Genomic DNA, 17,706 nt, shown 5'->3' on the forward strand with positions numbered 1-17,706 from the left:
GCTGGTTCCTCTGCTATGTCAGTAACTCTCAACCAGATTTCATGGGTCATGTTACAGAAGACAGTAATCGCCATAGTCACTGCCATGAGAACCTCAAATATTGTTCAGATATTACTACATGATATTGAGACATGTATATTACGCTTGTAGACTGGCAATAGAAAGTTTTGAACATGATACATTTGACAATGAATATAATTTCTCAAAGACTGAAAGAAATTCATTTTGTAATTTATTATTTTAAAAATATAAAAATGTTTGACGTTTTCTGCACATTTCTCACATTAGTAACATTCTCAGTCTCCCACTAGAATTCTAGAGCATTAATTTAGTACACGAAAAGTGGAAAGCAATTCTTACTCGGAAAATTGTAGCTCATTTTCTATATCAGTATATTTCTTGATCCAACTCAGAGCAGTGAAACAAAAGCAGTCAAAATTTGACTTCATGAATACAAATGCCTGTTATACACACCACTGAGCTACTAGTCAGTTAAAGCCCAGTCCTGTGTTTGTGAAAGATAGGCAATAGATACAGCAAGTAATCTCAGTTCCCAAGCACTGCCTGTTACAAGCTCATGTGAATGTGCTTCAATCAATCATAATTTTACATGTCTCTGTCACAATTCTGTGCACAAAGATGATGTGCTCATATCACAGGATCATATGAGGGACACTTGATAGGTCTCTTTACAATCACCACCTTCATGATTGTGTCAGGAAGTTCTTATTTAAGGGATGGAATGCTGTGGACCATTATCAAAAAAGAAAAAGTTGCAATTGGAAATAATTCTCCACAAGAGATTCTGGAATAAAAATACATCTCACTAACTGAAAATTTAACATGTGTCAGGGATTAAGCCATGAATTTACCTTTATGTAATACATTGGTGATTTATGGTGGAATTTGTGTCCTTGGCCTGGGTGAAATTATTTCATTTCAGCCAGAGCACACATTGCAAGATGTAAGGCAGATGTAAACAAATATTGGAGGAGGATAAATATTTCTATCAGCCACAGACAACCATCATTATCCACATAAATAATCTGTATACTTGGAGCGGTGTGAATGAGAACTCACTGCTGTAGAAGTGTCAACTGTGATCCAGCCTACATGCTTTGCAGCATTGCAGCTCAAATATATTTATTTGCATTCCTGTCTTTTCAGCTCCACATATTTGCATATGTATTTATGTTTACACATCACTAAGTTTTTCAGTAGGTCCACAAGTTACTTGGTCACTTCTAAATGCACCACTGATAGTGTCCCTCAGAATGTTGGGTAACAATGATTTCAGAAGGGAATGTAAAGGAACGTAGGTAATGCTGTCATCTCACCAAACACTACTATGGGTAATCCTAAAGGCCGCACTATAGCTCAAGTGGTTAGTCGCTTGCTTCCCACCACGGCATACCAGGTTCGAGCCCGAGTCTGGTCAAGTGGGATTTGTGGCGGACAAATTGGTGCTGGGGCAGGTTTTCTCAGAGTACTTCGGTTTCCCCTGCCAGTCTTCATTGCACTAAATTCTCCATCATGATCACCCGGGGGCAGGTACAACAGGTCAATCAGTGGCCGACGTGCCGAGTGGACCCAGCTGGACTCCACCCCCACCCCCCACCCCCAGTGCGAAAAAAATGGGTAATCCAGTCTATATCCACTTTCTTCCCTGCATATTCCAGCAAAGTTTTACGAAGGTATTTTTCACAAGTACTTGGATAGTCTCTACAATATTATTATTACTGATTGATGCTGAATTGAATGAGCTATTAAGTGTGAGGATCAGAACTTGTCTGCAGTGGGGGGTAAGTTACTAGAATGATTCAGAAAAAATTCAACAGTATGGACTTAAATGAGTTACACTCCATATTGACAATTCATTTATTTGTACAGGAAGTTTCTTCAGAAGAAATATGTTCACAGGATGTGTTCAAATAGACTGCATGATCAGATATTATTTGTTAAGAGTGTCAGTTGTTCAACATTAAAATGACACAGCAGTTACATGCCTTACTGTGATAAACCTGTCGTGCAGAAAATTCAAAAGATATTCAGTACTAAGGTAGGACAGGTACACAACATTGTGATACACTAGAAACATCATCAGAGGATGCTGTTGGTGCATGAAAATGCAGGTTTCCACATATGTGCATACTCTCTCTCTCTCTCTCCCCTTCTCATACACACACACATGCCCACGCACGCGTGCTCATGTTCACACAAAAATCTAGACTGGTGCAGATTGTGTTGAAAACTTTGACAGTGACTGAAGGATATGCTGTGTTGAATGAGAATTTTGGCTACTGTGTCTACAAGTGCCACAAAGCCACAGTTGTACCACAGGATGTGAACTGCCACCTTAGTCCACTGTGGTCTGGAAGTATCACAGGTCTGTATTTGCACCTCAGGATATGTTGAAGTGAAGTGTGGACAGGCACCTTTGGCCACTGTGTCCATGAGTATTTCAGGTCCACCTTTTTACACTGGGATGTGCTGTGTGGACAGGCACCAGTGCCCACTGTATCCATAAGAATCACAGGTTAACAGTTGTGTTTATATCTCCCATACAGCCCAGACCCTCTTCCTGTGATTTTCTTGTCTGCTGTTTGTAACAAATTCAATAATCCAACAGGATATCCAGGATTCAGTGAATTCTAACAAGTCTCTTCAAATGATGAACCAGAAAACTCAGCAGTTCTCTTCTTATATGAAGTAGGGAGATACCTGATTCAAATCTCAACCCAATACACTGACTATCCTGACTGAGGTTTTTATGGTTTTCTTCACTCTACCCCAGGTGAATGACATGGCAGTGCTTTAAATTATATTGTGACCTCTTGATTCTTTTCGCGTCCTTTCCTGATCATCGTTCACTTTCCTTGAGTCATTTGACATTGAGCAGTTTGAGTCACAGATAATATCATTAAATTTAACCATAAACAAACAATTTTCTCTTCACAAAACCATTTTCTGAGGTTCAATATGCATGACATTTAGGAGTTTACTCCATTCCTGTCTTCAGGTGAATTTTATTTTATTATGATTATATTTTATATTTACATTACTGATCAGGATAAAATCCAGAATTCTTTGAATACTATGTGTTTATGTTTGTCAATAGACCACTAGGGCAGCTAGAAGTTATTTCTGTCACTAATATTGTAAATAAAAATAATACAAAATTTATGTCATTAGAATAAATAACCAGTTATCTTGAGATAACAGCAGCATCAACTCCCACATCATCATTTGTATTAAATATTCCTTAGACAATGGATAGTATCCAACATAATTATGGTATGATAAATCTGTCACTGTTACCAACCTTTTGAGAATTTTTAAACTTCCCTCAAGGAACATTCTGAATTTAATAAAATTGACATGTCATACAAGGACTTGCTGATAAAACACAGACTCAGTAACTTTAGATAGAATAAAGCTCAGTATTATATGACACGTCATTAGGTGTATTCAAATGGCACAACCCTGTTTGTCCTACAGCGCATGCTTTGGTTTATGGAAAAAAATCCACTGAGGCAGAAACTACAGAAATATTCGCTTACTGCTTCAGACTTTAGTTTTGGAACAATTTTCATAATCTTCGTCTGTTAAACCATGACCTTATCTATCCATGGTACAAATTTCTGGATGTTGGTGTATACTCCTGGTAGGTGTTCTCTCCCACAACCAATTCCCCAGGATACTAGTCCAATCAGAACTTTGTGTCCATCCATTGTTGTTGTCAATGGTCCTCCAGAGTCACCCTAAAAGTAGAAATTAAGGTAAATAAATGTACACCTGAAAACTAATATATCAATTACGAATCAGATACCATGCTCAAAACACATAGTATCTTATGATAAAAATATCTTTAGTGTTTGATAATATTCTGTGATGTTAATAAAAAAAAGTGAAAATTTTTATTACAAGCTTTGACAAAATAATCAAACAGTAGGCATCAGACAAAGAGATACACCAAAAACCAAAAACTGATGCCAGAAGCAGCGTCATCAGCAGCGACTTGAAGCACAGAGCAAATGATGTTCGAGATGGTTCAAGTTCGTATAGCAACAGGCGTGACCAGAGTGGTTTGAGCGGCTGTTGTACTGCGATGTGGAAAGCAAATGGAAAAACTACCACATTATCACTTTTCCTGGATAGTCTCTTTCCAAAAACAGAGATACCATGTATGCGACCAGAAGACGAGGAAAAAGATGTAAGAAGATGCTGGATGACTTTGGGGACAGAAGAGGATATTTTTATTTGAGGGAGAAAGCTCTAGATCACATTAAGTGGAGGAGCTGGAAGAGATTGAGGACCTATCATATGACAGATTACTGATGAATGAAAAAAGCTAATCATATTTGATCTTTCTCTGTAACTAGTCTGATTTCCAATGCATTTGGTTAAATGTTCTACAAATTTCCTGATTCTGTCAGAATACAGTATTTCTGGTGGAGCATAATTCAGTGTTGTCCTGCTTCCTTCGATGTTCATTTTGGATCCAATTTCATCACTGCTGTGTTTTCAGTTGTTCTGACTGGACTGAGCTGACCTGCTCCTTAACCAAAACAGATGCTAGAGTTGATTATTGCCCAGAACGTAAATCATCAACGATGCTCATCCATACTCTCTTTGATCTTTGCACCCTCTCTTTTTCATACAGTTATCACCATACTGTAATGTAATTTTTTGATAAATTTACTAGTTTTCACATTCTTGGACCACAAGCTGGATCATATCATGATTTTTTCTGAGTAAATTCTATTACTGGAGCACCTATGTTAAAAATATTACAGCAATAACACCATTTGAAAGACAGTAAAAATCAACTGGATGCAATTGAGGGAAGGTTAACATTGTTTACAAGCAAAATTACTTTCTTTCACTTCTACCAGTATCACTTCAGTGTAAATTAAAATGGCAGGCTCAAGCAGTTAGTCGCTGGCTTCCCACTGCAGTGGCCTGGGTTCGATCCCAGGTCTGGTCAAGTGGGATTTGTGATGGACAAAGTGGCGCTGGGGCAGGTTTTCTCTGAGTACTTTGGTTTCCCCTGCCAATCTTCATTCCACCAATTGCTCCACAATTACCCTCACCTATCATCCGAGGCTGGTACAATAGGGCAGAAGTGGCTGCAGTACAAGGGACTTAGTCCCACCCCACTAGCAATAAAAAAAATTAAATGGTCTTTACTTTTTGACAACATATAATAATATCTGCCTTCTCTTAACACTTAACTGCAACAACTCATCTGGTTTTGGATCAATGAAAACTATTTTAATAAGATCTAAAAGTCCATGACAATAGTGTGTTAATACAATTATAGAGTTCTTGAACGTTATCCATTGTCCTGTTTTTATCTAAAACACAACGTCTTGGAGACAGAATCCAGTCTCCAAAACGTTGTTTTAAATAAAAAAACAAGATAATGTATATTGTCCAGAGACTCGATAATTGTAGGAAATCTTGTTAGTTTGCACACATAAATAACTGTAATTGTTTTCTATATGATATGGAATTTGTGTGTTAGAAAACAATACAACTGGCAGCAGAATTTTTTAATGAAAAATGCAGAATTGTTGCAGTATAAGAAAAATTCTTTAACAAGAAGATGCTATTGCTAGATATCAAAGAACTGTAATGGGTAGACACAGAGCATGCAAGGAGACCATAATTTTATCTAAGTTTGTATGTCCTTGAAAATTTGTGACAGTATGTACACATATTTTATAGATAAATCAAAGCAATTTTAGCTGGTTCCATTTGTACTGTAAGCCTAGATATTATCCTATAATATCACACATGCAAATGTAATTTTTAATCAATTAATGTTACAACAACTAGCAAACAACTATAAAAATATGTGACAGTTGCAATGCACCCATATACCATATGACTTACTGAGGCATTAGGAATTTTTTAAACTTCAAACAAATGTCAGTAAGGTACAAGACGAAAATGCAGGGTTTTTTTATTGCTAGTGGGGTGGGATTAAGTCCATTGTACTGCGGCCACCTCTGGCCTATTGTACCAGCCCAGATGATAGGTGAGGATGATTGTGAAGCAATTGGTGGACTGAAGAACAAATACAGGGTTACTACAAATGATTCATTCCATTTCAAAACACCATATGTGTCGCCCTGTGCTTTTCCGTTTACACAGACAACCAGTATCCTTAAACCGCTGACACCACCTCAGAATGCTCTGTTTACATGGTAGTTCTTTTCTGTACTTTGCTCTGAATGCATGCTGCACTGCAATAACAGACTAACATCTCGTATATTAAGACACACAGAAACTCCTCTCCGGCTTGTCGCCATTTTGTGAGGCACTGCACTAATGCTGCCAACTGATGTATCACAATGCAATCTTGGTGAGTTTGCGGTTCTTTTCATGTATCAGTCATATTTATATGTATAATGTTTTGGAACATATAGTGTTTTGAAGTGGAATGAATCATTTGTAGTTTCTGCATTTCAAAGTAAGGAACAATATTTTTTTTCCAGAATTCTTTTCAAGTACTTGAGCTGGAAGAGCGCTTAAACATGCAATCAAAACATTGTACATCAGTCATTAACAATATTGTGTCACAGGAAGTCATTCAGAATATTATGGGTACATATATACATACATACATACATCAGCGTTTCAGAGTATTCATAAGTGTGCAACTGGCACTGAATATAAAACTTGTCAAACAACATACACACATGCTCGCACACAGAGAAAATTGTCTGTATCATAGGATTAGAAAATAGCAAGTGTTTAACTTCTCCATAAGTAAACAATATGAAATAAGTGTATTCATTTGCAGGTGTCTTTGGGTCAAGTAGCTTGAAAACTTTGTTTACTTCTCTCAAATTCATGTTCACTCGCTTCCTCTCACGTTGTCTATTTAACTTTCATTGTATAACATTTCACCTCCAGCAACAGAATATCCCTTATGGCAATTAAAGATTGAAATTATAAATTATGTATAATTTTCAACTTATATAAGTCCTAAATTATCTCCGACCTAGTAAGAGAAAAGAGGAGCACTGCCTGCAAGGACTATGATCTTAGGCCATCTTCCCTTATGGTAAATGTATACCATCATCATGGTCATGTGTGTTAGCATGTATATAAATAATTTAATTCAATTGATGGTTTTCACAAAGCTCAGTAAGGATGTCATGCCATTGTAAGCTACCAGAGTTTCACACCTAATTGTCTACCTGTAAAAGTACACCCCAAATGGCAGGCATGTATACTTGTAAGGATGGAGTAACACCATGGCTGTGTGACAGAGAGTCCTGATATATTATAGTGTGATAGGTCTTTGAGAAATAAGAAGCTTTTATTAATGATGTTTGTTTAGAATATGAAATAAAGATAGTGAACTTGAGTTTATAATTCCAGTTTGGTAACACTACATCTGTAAGTGACAGAAAAGCAGGAAACAGGAAAGGGGAATTCACCTGACAGCTGTCTCTACCACCTTCCTTAAAGCCTGCACACAGGAATACGTCATGTATTGTTTCCCGCCGACCAGCAGCTCGAAACCAGCGTTGACATCGATCGTTGGATATCACCTCAACATCCACCTCTTGTAGTACAGTTGGTACAGTTGACACCCCTATAAGTATGTTAAAGTTAGTAGCTTTCTGTAAAAACACATATATGTCCATTTTGAAGAAGATCTCGTAGGTTATTTAACAGTACTGTTCTTCATGCTGAGGATGATAACAATTTGAAATTGGGAAATTGCTGAGAACTGACACAGAAAAACCCTGAAGAAATTTAGCCCAGTACTGGTTTCTCAGCTATATATTTGAAGTAGACATGAAGTAATATTGGTCTGTACACTGAGTTCACCAGATGCCCCCTTATTTTTCCCCTGGATTTAATGTAACACATAGCAAAATAGGAAATAAGAAGAGGATGGTGAAAGTAACATTATGAAGAACTTCATGATTTGTACTTTATACTGTTAACATACTTAAATAAGGAAGAAGAAATGGATGGGACATGTAGCATATATGTACATGTACGAATTTTTTAGAAAACCAGTAATCTGTTTTAAGCATCATATAGAAATTTTATTGGACCGAAACCAGACAAAATCACTCCAGTTGTTTGTGGGAAGAAACATACAGACAGACTGATAGACAGGCAGACAGGCAGGTAGACAGACATACTCATGATCACATCCTGTTGACTGATTAAATGAAATACACATAAAGTAAGTAAACTAAGTAAAGCCATCCCTGTACGAGGCTGTGATGGCCCATAGGGTTGTGCTCAAAAGAGGTGAAAATCAGAGTGATGCAGACAGCGGATATTTTTGCATACAATACAAACCTCCCTAAACTGGGAGGCATATGAAATATGAGCAGGAATGGAGATATACTGTGTGAACTTTGTTTTCATATTCATTACAAGTGCATGTTTTGTGCAACAAATCCACAGTGTTACTGTATTTCTTGATTCTTTAATGAAACTTCTAATCTCTCACAAATGCTGTAACTCAATTCCAATTTTTACTCAGGAAAAGTAATGAAGTGTATTTACAGGTTGAAACAAACTGAGTTGACTCACCATGGCGAGTCCTGCCCCAGCCTGCTACCGTGGCAGTCTTGCCCACAAGCTTCACGCTGGTGTCAGGCAAGCACACAGGGATGATGTGCGGCTTGAAAACCACTGCCTTGTCCAGTTTCACAAGGGCAACATCATTGCGGAAGTCTGTGGGACTGTACTGGGGGTGCACCTGTAGCAAAAACAGTGTCAGGAAGCAAACTCTTTAATATAAATTAGGCACAACATTAAAGTAAGAAATAAGGAAATGAAGATATTCTAAATTTGATATAAACTAACTCCTTATAAAACTATAATTTATACTGAAGAATTTTGTGTTATGTATTTAATTATTCATAGTTTATTGCTTGAGCTAACTTGTTTATTTTTATAATAAACACATCTGTTGACAAAACTTTCACATAACCACAGACCACTATAACCTGATACTCTTGCTTACATTTTTATTATTCTTCTTTTATGTTCTAACTTGAATACCTGTTGTGCTTGTTTCTTTAATGCTGGTTTTTTCCTTAACATTTCAGTCTTAAATAGTGATTATTGTTGCAGTAAGCCTGTGAATACAGACAACTTAACCTTTTATATTTCTAATATTCACAAATTCCACTTCAATGCTTCAGTACCTAATGACTTGCAAGCACCCATCCTTAATAATTTCTATCATTCCAAATTCTGTCATACAGTTCAAATGTTCCTAGATAGTTCGAGCAAATCTATCAAACCTTGAGACCTTTGTGAAAGTATTGTAATACAGAATATTTTGCACTGAAGAGTGTTAGCACTACACTCAACTTCCAAGGATTGTCCCTTTTTGGCCACTCTTTGTGTATGTATTGTGTACTTCACAGCCACCCTCCATGTCATCCATTCAAAACCAAAATTAAATGTGATGCTGTGGTGGCACAAGGCACATTCTAATGTGCCTTACATGCGAGGTGTATAACAAACATAAAATTTATAATTTACTCTCTAGTAATATTTTATATATTTTAAGAAATGCTCACAACTGAATAGATTTAGATCTTACTCCAGTAATCTAGGCAAAGGGCTCTTGCATGTGAATAAAATATATTGCAGACTCCTGGGGCATGTATGGAAAGGAAGAAATAATATAAAAGAGAGCTAAATTGTATGATTCCAGTAAATCTTTGACTGGACACTTTTTTGTTTGGCTGTACACAATTTCATCTTGTTTATTTAGCACAGTTTTCATAAGAAGTCATTACTTTAATATTGCCAAGCAACGGCTCAGTAAATAACCTCAGCAGTAGGTAGATTCTTTTCTATGGGGTCTACGCCATGACTGTTGCTATACAATGGCGAGGTAAATAAGCCTCTACAACAATAGAGGCTGTGTTTTCCGTTGGGTCCGTGGTGCAGCTATATAAGAAGGTCGAATTGGAACTAGAAGTGACCACCCATGTGTAGGTGAGGTCAGATGCCTTCACCCTGAACCTGTGAGTTGTAGGAGGCGATAAAATGGGAAATCTCAAATTTGGGACAGTAAAATATGGCTGCAAGTCAAAAGGGACTCAGACCCAAGAAAGAAGGCGCTGGCAAAAGACAGACCTGTCCTCTCATCAGAGAGGGCACCCCACAGAAACAAGACCATAACTGTCAAGCAGTAAAAAATAACTGGTGGGGCTCGACACCGAGACCTACTGACTGACTGACTGTCAGTTGCAATGTGACTTTGACTTTGACTNAAGCAGTAATAAATAACTGGTGGGGCTCGACACCAAGACCTACTGACTGACTGACTGACTGACTGACTGACTGACTGTCAGTTGCAATGTGACTTTGACTTTGACTAGAAGTGACAGTGAGTGTGTGTGACAGAGTCCTGAGTTCTGAGTTCATCATAGATGAAGAAATGTTGTAGCAGAAGCACATGAACAGAGCATATTGGAACCAGGAGTACAGAAGAATACAGGAGGTCTGCCTTACAGGATTTAACTTGTGATCTGAAGACTTTGTTTATGTGTAATACTTGGAGTGTGTACTCCAGTGAGACTGTTATAATTTCTGTGTTGAGATCCGATGCCAGGAATGACTAGTGAAAACTGAGAATCCTAGTGTGTGTGTGAAATGGTGATCTGGAAAGTGTGTAAATCAGCAAGAGAGCTGTATTGCCTGTATTTAAATGCAATTAAGAAAGATTGTAATCAAAGTGCTAATAGATCCAATCATCCGAAATAGAACTCATCATTCTCGTCATGTGTACCACCCTACATGTGACAATGTTTGGCAAAATATCACAATTCTGAACTCTTCTTACATGAAGCTATTAGTAAATAGATGCCAGATCACAGGAAATACTTTGTGAGTATATACTTCATGAAATGTCCTGTGCAGCTAGAGCTCAATGGTCACAATTAAACAATTTCATTATACCACTGTGATTTCTGATGCTGAAATATCAGTACCAAAATATGAGTGGTAAGTTACAAATGGTACCATCTGATAGGTCTTTGAAAAAACCCTGCACCATTTACTATTTATTTACTAGTATTCAATGAAATCCCTTGGACTGATCTCCTCCACACTTCCCTTTGGTTGTTATACTTCTCCCTCCAGCATACATCCCTAAATTCCTTTCCTAGTCATGTAGCCATTCTGTTCATTGGAATGTTGGTAGTGATAATCGTGACAAAACCTTTCCTGGTGACAAGAGCCAGTGGACATATGCTAGCGGGGGCTGGAGGGGAATATAACTGTAAACAGAAAGGAAGAACCATTGAGTGTTGTCATCCCTGCCATATATGGGACTTGTTTTTGAGGCCTCAGTATAATGTTATTTGTTTATGGTGGCTAAGTCAGTGTTTAGTAATAGGGCATTAAACTATGTAATATGTAATCAGAGATCACACAATATATATGTACTATAAATTTGGTTAGTTAGCTTGTGCATCATTCTGAACTAATTCTTTCATTTCAAGAAGACTGCATGATCAGGTTGGTTTAGAAGTAACATCCTAGATTTGTATTCAGGAGGTTCTCTGTTTGAGTCTAAGATGGAACATTTACTATCATGACTGAGGTGTGACTGGTTTTACTCATTCTCCCACAGATAGAAGCTGGGATAGTATTCGGATTAGGCTGCAACTGCTTCCCTCCAAATCTCTTCCTATTCATCAGTCATCCTGTTATCCAGCATTACATTTTCTAGATACTAAGAGTGCTGTTAAATGACCCACAGAAAGAAGACTTACCTCTTTTCGTTCCACACCAAACTCTTCGTGGTGGAGTCTCTCTGACTGGTCTCTCACATCCCACTCCCCAAGGCGCACCCTCAGGTTGCTGTTAGTGGTGCTGCAAAGACCACAGTATTCACAGTGACCATAAAATGCATGTCTACGTTTGCAGTGTGCAGGTAAACCTAACATAGCACATATAAGAAGCATATTAACTGAATGACAAGTGGGATTTGGTGAAGGTTGCCAGACAGTAACAAAATCTATGAAAACTATATTGATTAAGAAAAGTTCATGTGTTTATGTTAAGGGATCATGAAGGAATCTGGAACTGATGGTCATTAATTGTAAAACAGTCTCATTATACAGGGTTCATATTCACATTAATGGAAATGACTATGTGTGAATGTTAACAATAAAACTAGGTTTTGTTTGTTGATTTTTTAATTAATTCCGTTATTTTTGTGTGTTCAATAACCATGCAGACCAAAATTACCCTATTTTGAATTTGGTCTTAGTGTTTTCATTACTTACGTGGCCACACAATGGGCAGCTGTTACAATCCACCTGTTGTTGAGCAAAGCCCCCCCACAGGATAGTTTTTTGGATAGGAAACCTGTCTTGATGAGTGCTACTTGCCATGGATGGCTACCAAAGTTAGAACTGTGTCCACCCACGATGCGATTACTTCTTGTATACAATTCTCCACAAGCTGAAACAGGTCATTTTCAATTACCATGCAGCTCCATCTACATTTGCACAAATTCAGAGATGTAATACTCTGCTCTGCAGAAATAGATAGCAGGTCTGTGAAAAACTTAAGTCACCTTAACCTGGGATGAAATGTATATCATATTTCATGTATTCCTTAATGACAGTTCTATTTGGCTAAATGTCTTAAACCAAAGTATTCCAAGTGGAAAGCCCGGGGTCATTATATGATATAAACTTTTGCCATGCTTAATGCAATAGAATATAGTAAACAACTTCTTTATTACAACCTTCACAACACAACTAATATCAAGATTAGTTGTGTTGTGACAGTTGTAATAAAGAAGTTGTATATTATAACACAACAGAATGCATGAAATAAAAAGAATATAGTAAAATAAAACGATCTCTGTTCTGTTTAACATAATGAACTGCATAATATAATGGGCATTTAAAGTAAGTGATCTATTTATATCAGTTTATTTTCAGCTTATTTAAGGACACTGTCAGTAATTAAAACTATATGGTGTAAAATGAGATTGTAGTGAATAATGAATAGGAAAGGGTGTGGAAGAAAGTGGTCATGATTTAATTTAAAGAACTATCCTGACACTTTGCTAGAAGTGCTGAGGAAATCATTAAGAAACTCAGCCTGATGAGTCACTCTCCTGACAGCGATTCAAATCAGACACCTCTTCAATAAAAATCAGACGCATTACCGCGTGAGCCAACTTGTGTCATAATAGTATCAGAACGTGAATGGCATGGCAGAGGGATGGGAAGACACATTTTTACAAACTGAAACAAGAACTTCAAAGGATGGTTTCCTCGTAGGCTGCCATTTCCATTAGAATCAGTATTTTATAAATGTGTTTGTTTATTTAATATAATTTCATTTGTAGTTTCTGGCCTTGGACTGAAGTAGGTGCAAGAAGGTTACACCGATTCATTGATGGCTACAGTTGAATGTAGCCTGAGTAATCACGCACATAAATACTGAAAGATATATCTAGCACAGATAGTGGGAAAACAAAATTTTTATTGGAAACTATCATGTGAAAAGACCACTTTCAAAATTTAGGAATGCATTAGAAGATTGATATTAAAATTTGTTTTACAAATATATATTGCGAATTTAAGTGAATCGAGACAGGTTTGGTGGCAGGTTTTTGTGGTGATGAGATGAACATTCGGCTTCATAGCATTGGGGAATTTATTGACCAGGATATTAACTGGCAACAGCTTCTATCGGAATTTGAATTTTATAGAATAATATTAAGTGATTGTTGTTGTTGTCGGTGGTGATAGTAGTAGTAGTAGTAGTAGTAGTAGTAGTAGTAGTATCACTATCATCATTATCATTATCACTGTTGTTACCATTATGACACAAAAAAAAATGAACTTTTAGATTCCATACATTAACCCTCTTTGTGCTACGAACAATATATATTTTTAAGAAACACCAAGTACTTCTGCCCGTAATAGAGTTTGTAATTGGTAATATAAAATAAACTTTGCTGTAACCTCTTAACAATCCATTGCCATCATTTCATGACTTTCCATCACTGAAAATCAGTAATTAATTAGTCTTCTCTGAATTTCTGACAGCAGGAATTTCAACACTGTGAATACCAAAGACTCCCATTGGATGTGATGTCATGCCGTTCCGTCCATCTCTCACCCTCAAAACCCATTTCTCTGAGACACGTCTTCAGATTATCCAAATTTTCCTTGTTCTTCCAAGTGGTTTTTTCCATATGTATTTATACACATACAAATATATACAGGGCTCAACAAACCAACTCGTCTACTTGTTTGTGATGAGTGAAAAATCAAGAACAATGAGTAAAAAATCTTTGATTTATTCAGTAATATTTTCACACACTCTCTTTCTTCATTTCTCTTTAGATGCCAAATAGTAAATGCTGTAAATTATAGGTTGTATACATATTATGTAATGTAATGGATGTCATGTGAGTCATATGATAATAAGGATAATAAGGATAATAAGAACTTACAATGGAATGTGTTGGCACCGTTTCACTTGTAGAGAAATTTCTCTCATGTAGAATGTTTATCCATCGGTAAACTGAGTCATGATTTGTTAACCCCTGTATAAACACACACATTCCATACACAGGCCATTTTATTGCTGAGAAAGATGCAGTATATTTATCTAACTGAAAAAAAAAACTATTTAAGGAATCCTGGCTCAGTATTCTGCTTCAATCAAATCTAGTCAATGTAAATGTAGAAGAAATTCTCCATTACAGAATTCAAAAGTTCATCCCTTTCAACACAAAATCTTGCCACTTGAGAATGTTTGAGCCAAATCAGTCTGGTTCATGACACTGCAATCTCTTTTTTTAATATGTGCTGTAATACTTTTTCAAAAGGAAAATATTAATTACATTTTGGAAAGTCTGTTTAAGGCTGTTGTCTGTTAGCCTAATTTTAAATTACATATAAACTTCAAAAACACTGTTTTCTGTGATTTTTTAATTCTGTGGGTTTTACAGTAAATCATCCTGAAACATATTATGCTAAACAATTCCACTTCTTTATATACTTCTAACACAAATCATTGTGTAACATAAGTTTGGCATTTAATTATATCCACTGACTACAACATTTTGATTTTGATTTTAATATATTTTTATATATATTTATCTGCATTCTTAATACCTTTCACCACTCAGGTTAAGGGAGACTTCCTTCACTCCAGTTCCCTTAATTATGCAGTCATGTTCAGAGGTGCATTATAAAACTATTTGTTTAACAAAAGCACTCTGTGTTTCATCACCATCTTTATTACATTCCTTCTATTCACTTTGTCAGCTGTATATAGTGCAAAGCGTGCAATGATATATTTTCACAGAATTGTGCCACCATGACAACATCTACTGAGTGCATCTTATGTTCATGCATTCTTAGCGTTTCAGGCATAATTTAGTGCTTTCATTTGGTCTGTTTACTAAGTCAGAGTCAGGTTTCAGTCACAGTAAATAATTTAGCATTTTAATATCTGTACCTGAGGATCAATGCAGGATATGCAGCAAAATTGGCCCACTATGGAAAGATTTTTGAGTCCAAATCTGTGATAGACACACATGAAATAGAAAATGGGACGGAATTTCTAGCGCAGATGTTCCATAACATAAGCACATTTGATAACACCAATAAATTTTATCAGTACCAATTGATCTTTTAAAATATGAATGACACTAATGTGTAAAAAGTCAGTTACAATTTATGTCTAGTAATACTGAAAAAAATTTAATCAGTGACTTAACAAACAAGTATCAAATAAAATATCTTCAATTAATATTCATGCTCATTATGGTCAAATACATAGTAATATGATGTAAGGCACCATAATTTTGCTTCATCAGTCAGCACATCCTAGGTTTGTTACCTGTATGGATATATGGAAAATAAAGGAAATGAATGAATGAATGAATGAATGAACTAAAATACTTAATCAGCAAACAGAAGGTTTGTTATTGTAATAAGAAAGTGTATTCAGTTTTAGCTTACAGGAGTTTCAATAGAGGTAGTTAACAGAAGTCAGTCTCTTCATGGAAACCCAGTATTACAAAGAATAAAATACTGTAAGTGTAGTTAGATGATACAGAAATATTTTAAAGGACTATGCAAGAAACAAAAATTGTGTTGTAACAGTTAGAACCAGTGTTTTGTATTCAAAAGGTTCATTGTTCCAACTCATCAAAAATTACGAACTTCTGTGATGTGATGCTGTATTATCTGACAGAAGTTCTAAGAAATTATGTGCCATCACATCCAGAAGATATCACTCTTTATTGTTACTGCTGTGAGAACCTCAATTCCAGCATCTTGTCTGATACTTTTCATAATTTTATGCAGTCCCACCTAATGATTCAAGGTATGTAACTTAATGCCTGATCACACTCCATTTAAATTCGCTGAAAGAGGATGTTACCAGGCCAGTCAATTTAATGTCCTCTCTTACAATATATTTTAGTGTGCTATGTACTGAATGTGATATTTAATGTTGCATTCAAATGTGTTACATGCTCCTACCGTGCACTTTCTGAACTCCTCAGTTATACCTGTTATGTTATTTCTAAGTTAGTCAGTGGTTCTGTAGATTCTATGAATAAATTTACCTAATGAATGACTTCATTATATATACCTAAGTGATTTTCTATTACACATGGAAATCTGAAAGATGATTATGCTTTGTGCTATTATTTTAATGTATAATTCTGATGCAAGTGAGCAAGAAGCAAAATCTATGAAAGATTTCTAAGTGTGGACAATTTGTGTAACTCTAACAGGTAAGGTCATGAGCGAAATGTTTTATTTGGAATGTCCCCTATGCTTACATGACAGTTTTCTGCACCTTTCTTACTGCTACAGAAACTACAGGAATGATTCAGCTGCTTGCTTTATTGTGAATGAGAACATTTGCTTGTTGCAGCTGAAGCAAAATTGTGCAGTGTGCTTGTGCAGTGCCATTAGAGTAGATATGAGACATGGAATATATATTTCACATTAAATGTGGCAGCCATAAGGTGGTGAGCATGTAACCATAGACATGCTTTTCGTTTATTTGTTGTTAATAACAAGCTGACATTATATAGCAGAGTTCATGTTTATTTGGGGAGGTACTACATCACTCAGTTAGTCAAGAAGTTTCCTTCCTTTAATGGAATACAGAAATTCATTAACATATTAGCAAGAGATTACTACTGGTTCCTATCATGAGCAAGATGAAACTATCCATATTAGCACACTATTTCTTGTAGAATTTTAATGTTTATGTCCATTCACATGTGAGTCTTTCAAGCATCAAGTTGTCTCTTCCTATCAGGTGCCCCAATTAAAATTCTGTGGTCAATTTTTACCCCTCCTATGCATAATATATGACCAGTTCATCTCATCTTTATTTAATAACTGTGTCAATATTTGATGTAGACTACAAATTATTATGCAGTTCTCTCAAGCCTCTTGATACTTATAACCCAGTTCATGTTCTCAAGGTGTATTCTTCCTTTGAGGTGAGGGATCTATTTTAACATTCATACAAAATGAAAAGTAAAATTGTACAGCAGTTAAGTTATAATTGACTGTTATATTTTTAGATACCAGCTAGGAGGACAAAAAATTCTGAACTGATTCTTAGAAAGAATTCCCCCGATTTTGTCAATTCTAAATTTCTTTATTAATGAAATTCTGTTTTGTTATT

General features: G+C 36.1%; 1 protein-coding gene across 2 annotated transcripts in view; it reads right to left on the bottom strand.

The window, feature by feature from the left end:
- Positions 1-1,864: 1,864 nt before the first annotated feature.
- The window catches only part of LOC111862332 (serine proteinase stubble), a 58,402-nt gene continuing 42,560 nt past the window's right edge, over positions 1,865-17,706 (bottom strand). For both annotated transcript variants that reach the window (XM_033750707.1, XM_023847633.2), the window contains 5 exons: positions 12,300-12,477; positions 11,784-11,883; positions 8,575-8,743; positions 7,455-7,612; positions 1,865-3,761 (listed from right to left, as the gene is read on the bottom strand). In XM_033750707.1, the coding sequence (XP_033606598.1) occupies positions 3,606-3,761; positions 7,455-7,612; positions 8,575-8,743; positions 11,784-11,883; positions 12,300-12,477 (761 nt within the window). In that variant the 3' untranslated portion in view covers positions 1,865-3,605. The remainder of the gene's footprint in view (positions 3,762-7,454; positions 7,613-8,574; positions 8,744-11,783; positions 11,884-12,299; positions 12,478-17,706) is intronic.

Source organism: Cryptotermes secundus, unplaced genomic scaffold (genome assembly GCF_002891405.2).
Source record: "Cryptotermes secundus unplaced genomic scaffold, Csec_1.0 scaffold674, whole genome shotgun sequence".
Lineage (NCBI taxonomy): Eukaryota > Metazoa > Arthropoda > Insecta > Blattodea > Kalotermitidae > Cryptotermes > Cryptotermes secundus.